Genomic DNA, 15,049 nt, shown 5'->3' on the forward strand with positions numbered 1-15,049 from the left:
GTGGGGAGGAGATCAAGCTGCTGGGGATTAGTTTGGACATGTGAAAATGAATCTTTCTACTGTCATGCTTTCCTGTGAGTAAATTCAGTTTTAACAGAAAAACCACCAAAGGAAAAAAAAAAAACACCACCACCAACAAAAAAAACACATACTTTGTCAGAGTTATTACTTTATTTAAGGAGAGCTGTGTACATTGTGATTATTAACATTAGTTTGAGACTTGGATTAGTGTTTTCACCACCTAGGAGTTTGTCTTGAGGCGATGCTGATCTTTACAGAGATTCCTCTTTCGCAGACTTTTTGTTGTTGCTTGTCTACTTAGTTTCAATCTGGCTCTTTTGTAGAACTGCAAGAGTGAAATTGTAAAGACAGTGTTAAACTATTTGATGGACAATGGTGATTCATTCTCTTTTACCGTTACTACATCTCCAGCTAAGTAGGATAGGTTGCAGGGTCTTCTGGAAGGAATCTTTATGTTGTGTACTGGGTCAAGTTACCTCCACCCAGCTGACTGACCCAGGCTTTGGATCAGGCAGCGGCCCTGAATCTTAAAGTGCAAACAGAAGGCAATATCTGACTCTTAGGTGAGGTGTATTTTGGGGGCAGTCTTCCTGAGGAAAATAAAATCTCACCTTGCATTTGGCTGGTAAAGCATTTCCCTTAGGCATTTTCTTTGGCAAAATGCCCAAATTTTGTGAAGTACCTTTGAACCACCGCAGTTTTTCTGGATTTAAGTCACTAGTAAACAAGAGGCGGTAAACAAAATGTGTCCTGCTCTGTGGAAGGACTTTTAATCTGCCACATTATTTTTGTTTCTCCTAAGTGAAGTAATCCTCGTTATTCACCTATTTCAGATTCATTTGGTGCTAGCCCGAAGTAGGAATACTGTTCACGTCAGTCCTGATATTAAAGCCAACATAAATGTCTTCCCTTTCACTAAGTACTATCTAGGCGGAATTCCATCTTCTCTACGGGAACGGTGAGTAACTATAAAATGACTGTAACACACAGGCTTTTTCTGGAAACCCCATCTAAACTATTTTCTTAGGAAATTTCTTTCATATTCTGTATCAGGTATCCTATGTGATGTGAAAATATCCGGTGTATAATACATGACCATGACTCGTGGTTTTTGATTAATGGTGGGATCTTTGTTGGAGTGTATCCTGAAGGTTGGGTTTGATCAGCGTGAAGTATGTGTGTGCAAGAAAGATCGTGTTCTGTTTTTCAGTTTCTTATATTGTCAGCATTTACAGGCTGCTGTACTGGTGTGTGCTTTGAAATATCAGGCTACTGAGCTCTTTTTTCTTCCACTCCCTGAAATCAGCTTTGATATATCCACACCTCCGTTCCGGGGCTGCATGAAGAATGTGAAAAACCCTAACACTGCATCTGTTATTTTTGACGAGACTGTTGGTGTCAGCAAGAAATGTTCAGATGATTGGAAGGTAACTAAAAAAGTTCCTTAAAACCTTCTGCTAGAGTTCACAGAGTGTGGCTTGTCTATAAATCCGGGACCATTACGTTTTACTTAGGTCAAAAATTATATTTGGTTAATGTGTGATGGTAATAAAGGAACCTGGGCTTGGTATAAAGTTATGGAAGAATGGAGACTCCACCCCTAATGTGATAGCTTGCTCCAGCACATAGTCCACCCTCTTAATTAAAATAGTACTGTGTACAGTTAAGAATTCATATTTACCATGTAAACTTGTTGGCTTCCAGTTGTTATTGATTAGGCCAGAATTCTTTGTTACTTAATACTAGTCAGGATCTTTCTTCCCACCAAGGTGCTAATTAAATGACTTCTAAACCTTTTTTCTTGGAAGAGCTAAGCTGACTCTGCTTCCACTGCAGTCTCTCATTGTAAGGCTATTGCTCCACTCATCTGATCGTTTTATAATTATTACCTGTGCACCCTTGAGTTTTGCCATGTTCTTTTTAAAATGGGACAATGGGATGTTTCAGTGTTGGCTTAACCAATGCTGCATGGAGAGGGGAAAATTGCACTTCTGCTTTTACTTACTGCTACTTACATAGTGTATGACCCCGTTTGCCCTTTTTACTATGAAAGTTTGCGCTCAATTGCTTTCCTTTTGTGGCATCTAAACCTTCTACAGAGCAATTTCTTCACAGGCCATTTCCCTGTGCAGAGGATCTGACTTCACTCTCTGTATCTGTGTAACTTCTCATGTATTAAAATGTGTTTTGTTCAAAGAGGCCCAGATATATTATGTCCTGTGACTCACACAGCTTCAGTTATGTAGCTCATCTGCACAGGTCTGTACTTGCAAGCTATTCCTCCAGCTGCTCACTTTTGTGTCCCCAAATGTGAAAGCTTTCAAAGCCATCGTGTCAATGCAAAGAGTAGCTAGAGACAAACAGCTTGTTATACTCAGCAAGTCTCACCTCCCTGTAGAATCTCTCAGATCATAGTTAATGCTGGTGAAACAAATTCATTTGGTCTGTTCTGTACTGAAATAATTGTACTTGCAGTTTGCCTTGTGGTTGGATTTGACTGGAGTCGGTTGCAATTACGTTGAGTAGGGCAGTTTGTTGTTCCATGTTGCCACTTCTTCTGATTAAAAGGAAAATCACTGAAAGCATTATTATCTCCCTTTCAGCTCATCAGATCTGCAGCTTTCTCCAAGAAGGGAACGCTGAGCCTGAATGCAGCGGGTTTCCCATTTCCCAGGGATTTCCAAGTTGGCTTTGGCTTTCAGACCACGGCATCGACTGGAACACTCTTAAATTACAATCTTTGGGTATGAAACAGGTTCAACTTAAAATTTGTGACTGGTTTTATTTCTGGCTCAATCATGTCTGTTTGTGACCGTGTCAGTTTGGCGTCAGTTTCTGTCATAAGTCTCATGTAGATTCCTGTATTTTAAGGCAAGAAATGGCTATTATAATAATCTTTTGATCAGGGCATCTTTCATGTTATAGGCCAGAGAAACTCACCCTGGCAATTTCTTCACGCAACCAACAAGTAGTTCAATGAGTAACTGAGCTTTGAACTTAAGCCTTCTGCAGAGTAGATCAGGCACCGTAACACCACCATCCCAGTAAGATAACTGTTGCCCCAAAGAGTTGGCTGGAAATTTTCTGAGGAAAAACTGGCATTCTGCCCACACAGATATGATCAAATATGCAGAGGAAAGGGATGGATTTTGGCTATGTTCCCTCAGAAAGCAGAAAGGTTCAAGCAGAACCCCATTCTTGCTGGCTGAAAGAGTTAAGAAGGGAATGCACACCAGGCACTTGAGAGGTGGAGAGTGGAATCCTTTGCTTTTTGTAAAAATACTTTAAACTAGTATTTTAAAGAACTGCTTGGTATTCAGAGTGCAGAGGTATTTTAAAACAGGAACTATGCTAATTGTGCAGAACCGGACGTAATATCCGGTACTAGGTGGCTAAGAAATGTAGTTTAAGTGTAAGAAAATTTCTTTCCCAGGAGAGATCACTGAGAACTGTTACTAGTGACAATATCAAGGAGAACTAAAGGTGCTTGCATTCAACTGATCATTTTGTGGGATTCTTTTACAGCCTAATATTCTTACCATCTTTCTGAGACCTGGCATTGTAACTGCAAAGATGGGAGAGATGGAAATTGAACTGAAAAAGAACTACGAAGATGGGTCACTGCATTATGTGACAGTAATCAAAACAGACAACAGGTGAGTCCAGTTCTTCATCTGGTTCTTTGATGTTGTGGTTGGAGAAAGAAGATTAAAATTTTGTGTGACTTGTTCTTTGGGTAGACAGCTAAAAATGGATGTGTAAAAATGGCTAAAATTTACAGGATAATGAAATAATGAAGCAAAAGGAGATTTTTGATCTATGAATGTGCATGTCAGTACCTGTGATGTTTCAGCTGTACACCACTGTGCGTGTCTTTTATAGACTGTGTGAGTTTTGGTTGTTTGTCAGGCTGGAGCTCTGGAACTCTTCCTCTTCCCATAACATTTACACATGGCACTGTAACATCGGTGGCGAAAGGCCCAGGAAAGAAGTTAATATTGTGGCTGTTTTTTCCATAATGATCTGTTATGTACATACCAGAAGAGACAGTTTACTGAAAAGCTCCTAAATCAAATTGATTTCTGTGGAACACATAAAGTGACATAAGTGTTAGTTAAAGGGGCAAGTTCTGAATGACTGGCTATAACTGCAGGTAATTATAACTTAATATTATCTCTACTAGCAGTTGCTAACATGTCAAGTGCACCATTTTGACACAAAGGATGAAATCCTGTCCCATAGTTGTGAGCTTTATCGTCAATTTCAGTTGGAGCAGGATCTCACTGTAGGACTGAAGTACCAGCTTCAACAATTGCTCAACATCTACTACTAAAAAGCAGAGCAGTTTCATAGCAGTCAGTGAGCACGTACTGAAAAAAATCCCAGTAGCTCATTAAGCTCTAGCATAATTACAATGTAACAAGCAAACACATCTGTCAAATGGTTCTTTTTATATATATGTTTCATTTAGGCTCATAACAATTTTTTAGATTACATGTTTATTTTTATTCACTCTGTTTCAGAGTACATCTGCTGGTTGATGATGAATCTGCATTAAAATCAGTTGACTCTCAAAGAGCACGGCCATTAGTTGAACCTATAAAATTTGGTGGAGATAGTTTTGAAGGTTGCATCTCAAACATCTTTATAAAAAGGTATTTGGCCTAGAAAGAGTTCTGTTTCATGCATTTTGGTCTGTTGTCCTCCTTTAATCACACTAAAATAACTTTTTGCTAAATTGCTATTCTTCTGCATGTGGGAAGCCTTCATGAGTGCATAACTTCGCTGCTCCCAAATATTCTTTTATTCAGGCTGATTATACATGGTATCAAGTTGTAATTAAATCTGCTGTTCAGATTTAATGGAATTTTGGTCTGATTCATACTTGTTTAGTAGTCTTTAAATCAAAGAATGAACTCAACATAGCAAATTGGAAGTGTCCCAACAAGGCATCCAAAAAGATATGCTGGATTATATCATTATAGCTGCACAGGGAGCAAAGCTTACTGACAGAACCAAACCAGATACATGAATAAATGAGAGCGTATGTACAGAAATCGGGTGTCTGATTTATGTTGTCTTTTTTCACATGTTTATCCAGTTATTAGAGACACCTTACAGCTGAAATTTGGGAGATAAATTAGGCATAAATATATTCTTTAAAGCATTTCTTGAGTCAAAAGTAATTTCCCAGTGAGGCTTTGTTTTAGCTAAGCTTTGGTGAACATTTATACATGTGTAGAATTTACAAAAAAAAAAAAAAAAAATAAATAGTATATTTTGATTTATCATAGAATCACAGAATGGTTTGAGTTGGAAGGGACCTTTAAAGATCATCTAGTCCAACCCCCTGCCATGGGCAAGGACACATTTCAGTTGATCAGTTTGCTCAAATTATATCTTCATTTAAAGCACTGCAAGACAATGAAATAATTTGTATATTAACCTCCCAATTAGAAGACAAATTTGAAAATTGCTTTTAGTACCAAAGTAGATGGAGAATTAATATAGTAGCTAGTCTGATCGAGTGAATGGAGAACTGGACTGGAACAGAAGAAGTTCAGGTTCTGCTCTCAACTCTACCACTCTCCTCATAAGAAAAACACGGGCAAGGAGATTCATTGCTTTTTCTAGTTGCAAAGTGTTCTGTAATGTACTGATTAGAGATGCTGGGTACAATTTACAAAACGACAATATTACTTAATATTATTCTTTATACACACAAGAAATTGGTTTTGACAGTCTTTCTGATAATTTGCCTGTAATACCAAAGCTACATATTAAGTTGTGGTGGGCTTTGCCCCTTGACAAATCTCATAACATCTTATTTAAGGAGAGAGTGAATTACAGAGTTAGCAGAATCTGATGTTGCCATTTTTTCTTGATCTGCCACTGGTTATGCACAATCAGCCAGCAAAGTTTTGTAGTCCGATCCAGCAATCTTATTCTATAAAGGCTGCTGTCATTTTTTCCCCCTTTTTCAATGGCAATATTTGTTTGTGAGTGTTTTTCAACAGATAATTTTTAGCAAAAAATACTTTCTTTAGAAAAGATGAGAACAAAACATCAATTATTTCCACAGCCAAAAAGAAATGGGCAGAAGCAGGACAAATAGGAATACTTTTTACAGCACTAAACCTACATTTCTCATCGAAAAATAAGAATTGGTAGTTTAACATCAGGTCACTGGGAAATCTATTTTGTACAGAACACAGTTTTACAGTATGTTGTTGTTTAGGTTTAAGAAAAGGAATTTTACGTCACAGCGCTTACTGCTTTCATCACTCCAGGACAGGTCAGCTCCCTGAGGTTCAAAATCTCATTAATTATACTGCAAAGACTGGCGTATCCCTTGGAGCTTGCCACAAATACGAGAACCTCCAACCGATGTTGCTGAAGGAATTTAAGAATCCTCTCATGTTTAAGATGCTCAAGGTATGCTTATTTTTACTGTCATCTTCTCTCTATATTGATGCCAAAGCTTTGCCTGCACAGCCATGGTTTGTAGAACTGAGATTCAAATGTTATTTTCCTTCCGTCTCACACCCAAAGCAGGTTCTTTTTGTGTTGAAGTTCCATTCTAAACCCATACCTGTCCAGAATGACAACAGCTTTTCTGTCATTTAGAGAAGGCTGTTGTCCGTCTCAGGTGGGAACACCTAAATGTGTAGATTGAAATGTTTTGGGGTTTTTTTTCATGTTCACGCACAGTAAATGTTTCAATTCTGTCTTACAGGGAAAGAATGAAAACTACCTTGATTATCTGAAAGCCGCTAATTTGCCAAACCAGCAAAACCACAATTTACCAACTCAGTTAAATGTCAGCAGTGAAGCTTATCTCCTTGGAAACACCCCCAACAGTTTCTTATCCTACGTGTTTTCTCCACCAGCATCTACAGATAGGTAACACAAATGTTCTCTGTTCTCCTTGTAATACTTGAGTTGTCAAAGCTGCTTGAATCTTTGCGTGCCAAGAGCCAGGATTTTCTTCTTGCTTATATCCTGGGGCATAACAGAAGAGTGGGTCTAAAGGTTTGGCATTTTTTTTCTTTGCTAACATTTAGCCAGACTGAGTAGACTGACTTGGATGTGGTAGAAATTACAGTGCATATTGATGCCAAATCCTAAGCCTGAGTATGTCAACTTTCGTTCACATTCAGAAATACAGGCAATGCAAACCAGTGTGATTCCACCCAAAAGCTATTCTGCATTTTCACAAATGGAGTTTCAGTGGCATTTTTCTGGAGAACATAAAGACTACAACAACTAATAAAACAGACCCATATTTCAAATGCTTACTTTCCCCTACAGGTTACATTTTTCTGCAGATGTGCGGACTCGATCATCAAGAGGATTAATAGTTTTCATGGAGGAAAGGTCTGAAGACTCTTACATGGCTCTCCACATTTCAAAAGGACGTTTTGTCTTTTCACTTGGCTCTGGAGGAAGACAAATCAAAATCAAAACCAGTACTAAATATAACGATGGGCAATGGCACACTGTAAGTAGTATGGCACAGGAACTGTGGTGAAACCACAACTAGCATTCAGCAGGCAAAGCCTATTGAATTTTTAAGCTATTAGAAATTTTATTTTGGTAATCTGAAGTTAATTGCTGTGCCCCAAATTTCATGTGTTTGGCAGGTCTGTCTTACGAGAGAGGTTACAGAAACTGCTGGTCCCAGCATGTTCTTTTGAGTTTAAATATTTCAACAACATGGTGTTTAAGTTAAAGAAAAGTATCTCCAGAGGTTTTCACTGGCTTTGGGGGTTTCTCATTCTGTTATGTTTGCGCCCTGCAAAGGTGGTCTTTGGCACAGATGGGAAGAACGTCCGCCTTGTTGTTGATGGTCTAAGGGCCCAGCATGGGAGATTAGCAACAAATTCTGCCATCAGCATTAAGTCGCCAGTCTACGTGGGAGGGCTGCCGTCACTGAAAAGACAGGTAAATAATAGACACATCCACCCACACACAGTCCTCATGCTGCACTAATTACATGTGAAAGTGTTAATACGTAGGATTTCCATGTTGAAAAGATTCGGGGGGTATTTCCAAGCACTGACTGAGAACCATCTGTGAGTGCTGTTTCCCATTGTTCATTACAGACCTTTTTCCCTCACATGTTAATAGACATCTCAGCTGAATCAATATTTTCCATGTGTGTTGGTGAGACACTGATGACAGCTGTGTACAGTTTTCATTTCTGTTCTTTAAAAAATAGAAAATAAAAAAGTCACATTTGTAATTCCAGGCACATCCTCTTCCCACAGAATATTTGCCTCAGTGGCATAAGCAATAATCTGTAGAGAAGCAAAGGAATCCTTCTCATTAAAGAATTATTAATGTAGAACTGGATTTTAATTGGAAATATGTTGGTTCCAATTAATTTAAAAACTGGACAACTAATGATGCTGGGCCTTTTATAAAATCAGATTTAAATAAACAGCCTCTTAAGAAGGGTGTGCTTGGCATTTCACAACTTGTGTTGTCTTTTTGACACATCATTGGGAAGTATCTGCTTTGCAAGCAGGAATTATATTAACTCAAAATCAACTGTTACTTTCATATTTTAAGTTCTTTTCTAAACTTTGAAATACATTTTCACTGCGTCAGAGATGGGTTTTAGGTGCCTTGAGTGCCACTTGTTTTTCTGCAGTCCAACAATACATAAGAACTAATGGGTATTCTTACTAAAAAAATGCCATCGTGCTTTAGTGTTAATGTTTTGAAATGTGCTTCCAGAACATACCAATGAACAGTTTCAAGGGTTGCCTGAGGAATTTTAAGATGAATGGACAAGTCTTGAATGCACCTCAGCAAAAAAATGGTGTACTTCCATGTCTGGATGCTCCTGCAGAGAGGGGGATTTATTTCTTTAATGAAGGAGGATATATCACCATTGGTAAGATGTGTAGAGATTATAGTATATGGAATTATGTCTTAAATGTGTGTGTGTGCATGCGTAAGGATTTTTTCATTTATTTTTAATGTGGTTTTCCAATTATCTCCTCCTGTGACTACTCCTCTACCCACTGTTTTGTTCTCCACAGGTAATTTGCTGCTGGGCTTGGATTTTAGGATTGTATTTACTATTCGACCAAGGAGCTCAACAGGTATACTCCTCCATGCTGGAAGCAAGCAAGACAACTACTTGACTATTTACATGAAAAGAGGAAAGGTAAGTACACACTGTTTCCATTTCAGCTGCATTGCCCTCATTTAGCAGGGGAATTCTGACCTTGAACTCTGAACTTACATATTACATTTGTCTATAGGTACAACACTGAACAATTTCCTCAGAGTTATTTAAAACCATCACATGGAAAATCATATATTTAACCTGTCTCTCTGCCTACGTTAGCAGCTTCCATTGTGTGCACACTAACTTGCATGTGCTTTCTTCAGAGTGGTCAGCAATAGAGCACAGTCTCAGTTTTCTCAGGCTTCTGGGCCTTTGCAAAAATCCATGGGGGGGCTACAGCAAGTGATAGGATGAGAAGAAACGGCCTCAAGTTACCCCAAGGGAAGTTTAGATTGGATATTAGGAAAAAATTCTGCCTATAAAGCGTTGTCAGGCATTGGAACAGGCTGCCCAGGGAAGTGGTGGAGTCACCACCCCTGGAGGTGTTTAAAAGGCATTTAGACGAGGTTCTTAGGGACATGGTTTAGTGCTAGAGTTAGGTTGTGGTTGGACTCGATGATCCTGAGGGTCTCTTCCAATCAAAATGCTTCTATGATTCTATAGAACTCTGAAGCATATTCCTACTCCTTCTTCAGTCATTATATGGCTGTACTGATGCAGCTCTATAACCATGTCGATTATACAACACAAGCAGTCTTTCTTCATGTTAGCATATTCTCCTCTAGTTGTGTCATGGTGGTGATTATTGTCAGTGTTGCTTTTTCATAATGTCACAGCTTCAGAATGTGAGTCTTGGACTACAAAACTATTGTGGTTGCTGCTGGAGGGACATCAACTAGAAAGATGTCAGTGCTCCGCACAACCTGCTGTCTCATGGCACAGTTTAAACCAGCATGAGTCTACCTAACTTCAGAAAGCTCAGCTTTGCTCTTCTCTTCGCAGATTAGGGAACTTCTTTTTATTGTTTATCTTTTTGTCATCAGCTAGTTTCCCCCAGATCACTGATCTGGTTCAAGATACAGCTGGCACAATTAGCACAACTAGCAGGGGCATCAACAGCTGAGGACTCCTTAAGGGCAAGACTGACCACTTTTTTCAGCAGTAACTTAGATTCATGCTGGCTGTCAGCGTGGACAGGATGCAACAGGAAGAAATGAAAGGTCAGTGGGACACCATCCATCAGCCTGATAGGAGGTGGCCTCAGCATATCAGTTACCTGACCTTTACCAAGTTTGTTGTAACTATCACACCAGAAAAAAAGTTTGAAAGGAAAGCTTTGAAAATAAAACGATGCACTTGCAAGGAATGAGAAGCAAGATGTGAGAAAGCACAAGCAGGTGCTTGTTCAAAATGTCACCATCAATAGCCAGGTTGCAAGGTACATGAGTGAATTATGAGTAGTCCAAAGTTGCGTGAAAGGCCAGAGAAATGTGCTGCAGAGATTCTCTCAGGAGATGCCGAGCATGTAGAAGGCTGCTTTGAGAAAGGAAAAGAAGGCCTAGTAGGAAAGACTTTGTCTCAGAGAGCTTATGTCAAAAGAATTAACACAATTTGGTAAGATGGAGAGGGAGAGACAAAGGTATATACTTAGGATTGTAAAATTTGTCAAATATCCTCTCCTGGGATTCTACTGAGGAAATTTACTTTCCTCTTGGAGAGGATAATATGTATACAATGACTGCAACTTGTGAAACTATTAGGTGAAATGCAGCCATCACAAGTTCAGTAAATTACGTAAAGTACTATATTTTTTCTGTTGCGCTTTTCTTTGTCACAGTAACTTAAAAGATAACTTTGGTACAGGTCATTGCTGCTGGAAATAGCGGTGCTGGAGAATTCCAGACATCAGTCACACCTAAGCGACCTCTGTCTAACGGACAGTGGCATACTATCGCAGGTACGTTGTATCTTAACAGTTCTTCTGAAACTTCAAAAGGATGGTGAGCAAAGAATGCTGCAGCTCTAGGTTTTTATTAATAATTTCACTTCTGTTTATTCTGAGAATACTCTTTAGAACAAAGTGTCTTGTGTTAATTCAAGCCTTTACGTAAGAGGGAGGCTTGGGGCTGTATTTAGAACCAGAGTACTTAGATGAGATGTGTCAATCTGACTTTGAATTCAAATAAAATCTAATATTCCTGTGAGTTAAATTTCAAGACAGATGCTATTTAAAAGTAATGCCATACCTAGTTGATTCTTTAATAGGGTTGAGAAAGACTACTCATTTACCTGCTTCTTTGCAGTCTCTCAGAAGGAGAACATGTTGCAGCTAGAGGTGGGTCCACAGCGTAACTATACAACTGGACTTCCACCCCTTCCTCCTAGACGTATACATCAGCCACTCTACTTTGGCAAAATTCCAGGTAATATTATTGCTGCCTATTTTTTCATGTATCTATGTAGCTTTTTTACTTTCAAAACCAAAATCCCATTCATGCATGTATTTCAATGTCATTCCCCCTCTTTTTAAAGCCTTGCAGTACTTAATGTTCTTTAAAATCACTCTCATTATATTAATTTGATCTTTCTATCTTGTTTGTGTTGTTTTGTTTTGTTTTAGCAAATTTGGACACGGCGTGGCTTCCGGTTAAAGACCCATTTGTTGGCTGTCTTCGGAATATTAACATCAACGACAAACATGTCTCCACCAGGAGAATTTCAGAGGTTCATGGTGTTGTGAGTTTGCATGGGTGCCCAGCAAAGTAACTTTGCTGTTATGGTACCTGTACACACATCAGGCTGGGGCTGCTGAAGTACTGGCTGAAGTCACACAATGTGGGTTCCCCTTTTGCTGATCACCGTGTCACTGTCATCACGCTTGTTATTCGGGACAGCTGGTGAGCAAATACATCCTCTGGATGTGGACTGTGCCAAAGCGAATTGAAAGTATTTGTTTTGATAAACTCCCTTTTAAATGTTATTGATTTCCAAGGTAATCCGTTGTGCCTTTTGAAATATATGCAGAAAATAGAACTGTATATACCTGACTGGGTCAAGTTCTGCTCTCATCAACAACAGCATAGACTTGAGTAGCTCCAGTGTCTTGATTCTGGAAATCTGCCTTAATGCTGGTGATCTTGAGAGCAAATTTGATCCACTAATATAAAGAATTCTATAAAAATAGAGATCTCTTTGGATTGATGTTTATACGGAAATGTACATTAATGTTAAAAGTAATAATAATATAAATGGAGTTTGAAGCACTTTAAGGAGTGAAATTTTGGGAGTTTGTTACAATGCTAGGAATTCTGAGGCCAAATAAATGCAGTATGTTCTGTAAACCATTCATTTTCTTGTTTGGTTATTTGAACATGATGTTTCTTTTATGTGCTTTTTACAGGCTGGTAAATCCTGCTTGCTTTATGCAAATATTTATGTAGTTTTAATAAGCTGATCTGCCTGAATGAGCAGGAGTCCATAATCTCTGCTTATTAGAATTTGGTTATATAAAAACCTCAAAGTGTAATATTCCATATAATCTTCAGAGCCAGAAAGTCTCCTCCATAGGCTTCTTTTTTTTTCTGACTAAATTAAGACATGTTATATTAGGAACTGCAGTTGCACCTGTTACAGTTATGTGGCATGAATTACAGGACCAAACCAGCAAAACTCTTTTCTTTGACATTTAAATGTTTACTTTGTATGTGATTGTGACCCATGGTGGAGGGCACAGTTTGCTTTATTCTTCTGAATACAGGGCTGGACTGAATAGACTTGATATGGTTTCTTCTTCCATTATTATTCAGAAGCAGCATTTTGATAGTTATTGGGTTTTTTTCACTTCCCTTATGCCAACCCTGTTTTGCAAAATTAAAACATTTTCTAAGGCTGGTTTTAGGCAGTGATGCAAACAAACCCTCCTTCTCACCTAACTCAGCATTTTCCTCCTGCCTTCTACTGTCTTCCTGCCGAAGGTGCAGCAGCGTGTCCTGAGTCTGCTCAGATGGAGGTTTCAGCTGGATTAATAGCAGAAGACACCAGACCAATAGCTCAAATGCCTTTGGTCCTTAATCCCTTATCAAATTTCTGCAGCTTTGTAGGGTGGCAAAAGCATCAGGAAGTCCTTCACACCAAATATTGTGTTGCTTTTTCTTTTATGGCAATTCTGTTAGAGGTAAATCTATTTCTGTGTAGAGGTTTCTTAGGTGTAGAGCTGGTTATGGAGGGAATGGGATGAGGTGAAAGCGTGCCGAGGTTGAGGCCTCTGCAGGAGCAGAGGATGGGAATGGTGGAGCCCTCCCTCTGGAGATGCTCTGCAGAAACAGCTTCTCCTGTACCACTGCCTGTCACGTGGGACAGAAACAGCCATCACCCTGGAGATGGTGGCCTTTGGAAATCATCTGTTTGGACAGCAACAACTGAATCCTTTCTACATGTAAAACCTACTTGCGAAGTAGATTGTCAAATATTCGGGTGACCCAAACTGTGGAAATACTCGATTGACTTACCAGCCTTAGTTGGCACTGAAAATTTCCATAAGGAGAAAGGAAGAACAATTAAACTTCATCAAGTAATTCTCTAGTAACCTTTCATATCTAATGCTCACTCAATTGTGCTCTGAAGCAGATTTTCCCTGGTCACAAAGAAAAGCCCTTCCCTTCTTCCTTCCCCCTTCCTCAGTAAAAGCCAACACGGCAAAGATTTTTTGCATCACAACCTGGAGCCAATTCCCTTCCGATTTTATTTTATCAGAAGTAGTTTTAATGCTGACAAGAAGAAATGAAAAATGTATGAAGACTTGAGTAAATACAAGTTATAATGATCAGTAAGTATTAATTCCAATAAATTCCTAATTCCTTTAAAAAAATAAATAAAGAAAAAAAAAGAAAGAAATAGAAAAGTCTCTTCAGTTTTAAGGTTCTTGGTGGTTGTTTTCCCCTCCCACCCATTCTTCAGTTGTATTGTTTCCACAGAGTCAGGCTGTCACACATTGCTGGCACAACTGATAAAAGCCAGCTAGAGTTTCAGGCTTTGTAGTTTAACGTAGATAAATCTATATCAGGCTGAAAAACAGTAAACAGCTTTTCCATCCTGAAGAACCAGTGGATAATCTTTACATGAGGAAAGTTGTTCTGTTTAGATTAGTCTGATACAGAACTCTTATTATTGAAGAAATCCACATGGACACTGAACTGTATTTCATGCATTATCTGTTTTGTGCTTAGAATATTCTGATTTTTTTTCATGTGGGAAGCATCTTCTGGAAAAGAAGAGCCTGAATTTTCAAGACTTTCAAGTAATGAATTACAGACATAATTTTAGTTGTAAAGATTCCTTCTTTTCAGGTAGCGGGTGTTCCCCCAATACATTTTATAGCAGACCAGAAGCGACCCAATCTTGTAGTAAGATGAAATGTTATGAGAATAAATAGCAATGTGAGCCTTGGATAAACATCATGTCATTTTTTTTTTTCCTGTTATAAGTAGTATTTCCAAGGCTTTCATCATCCAAGTGTTGCCATTTGACAGTAACTTCCATGGATTATTTACATAATAATACATACATACATAATAATTGGCTACAGCATTTCAGGTGGTTCCCCTGTATCTACCAATTTCCGTGTTAGAACAAAAGTAAATAGCTCTCCCGGGAGATGCTTTCCCTGTAATTTTTAATTCTCTAGTCATCTTTACTATTTGCTATTCAAGCCTTTAAGTAATACTAATATTTTCAATGGTAAAAACTCTCAACTTCAGTCATCCTTTCTAAGCCTGCATTATTACTCCCTGCGGTGTTCAAGGGTACAAAGGTATTGTAGCTTGCATTCACCTTAAAATTAAAAAGGGTAACCAAACAAATGCATATGTTAATGTCTGCTGGCAAAATTTTGCTATATGGTTTGTACCTCTTGAAATTCCAGCTTCTGAGGAAAGTTTTGAAAAGTTT

At 38.6% G+C, this 15,049-nt stretch overlaps 1 protein-coding gene and 1 long non-coding RNA gene across 4 annotated transcripts in view; one reads left to right on the forward strand and one right to left on the reverse strand.

Moving 5' to 3' along the window:
* Window positions 1-12,447, forward strand: part of LAMA3 (laminin subunit alpha 3) — a 116,198-nt gene extending 103,751 nt beyond the window's left edge. For all 3 annotated transcript variants that reach the window (XM_065053332.1, XM_065053333.1, XM_065053334.1), the window contains exons 65-78: window positions 855-979; window positions 1,328-1,448; window positions 2,625-2,765; window positions 3,547-3,677; window positions 4,545-4,676; window positions 6,312-6,456; window positions 6,758-6,924; window positions 7,333-7,522; window positions 7,825-7,965; window positions 8,764-8,923; window positions 9,072-9,199; window positions 10,967-11,060; window positions 11,407-11,526; window positions 11,724-12,447. In XM_065053332.1, coding sequence (XP_064909404.1) covers window positions 855-979; window positions 1,328-1,448; window positions 2,625-2,765; window positions 3,547-3,677; window positions 4,545-4,676; window positions 6,312-6,456; window positions 6,758-6,924; window positions 7,333-7,522; window positions 7,825-7,965; window positions 8,764-8,923; window positions 9,072-9,199; window positions 10,967-11,060; window positions 11,407-11,526; window positions 11,724-11,869 — 1,941 coding nt within the window. In that variant the 3' untranslated portion in view covers window positions 11,870-12,447. The remainder of the gene's footprint in view (window positions 1-854; window positions 980-1,327; window positions 1,449-2,624; window positions 2,766-3,546; window positions 3,678-4,544; window positions 4,677-6,311; window positions 6,457-6,757; window positions 6,925-7,332; window positions 7,523-7,824; window positions 7,966-8,763; window positions 8,924-9,071; window positions 9,200-10,966; window positions 11,061-11,406; window positions 11,527-11,723) is intronic.
* On the reverse strand, window positions 153-4,548 carry LOC110358533 (uncharacterized). Its single transcript, XR_002413067.2, has 2 exons — window positions 3,861-4,548; window positions 153-346 (listed from the first exon to the last, which is right to left on the reverse strand). It is a non-coding gene; the product is annotated as an uncharacterized LOC110358533 (long non-coding RNA).
* Window positions 12,448-15,049: the final 2,602 nt, after the last annotated feature.

This window comes from Columba livia, chromosome 2, assembly GCF_036013475.1.
Source record: "Columba livia isolate bColLiv1 breed racing homer chromosome 2, bColLiv1.pat.W.v2, whole genome shotgun sequence".
NCBI lineage: Eukaryota > Metazoa > Chordata > Aves > Columbiformes > Columbidae > Columba > Columba livia.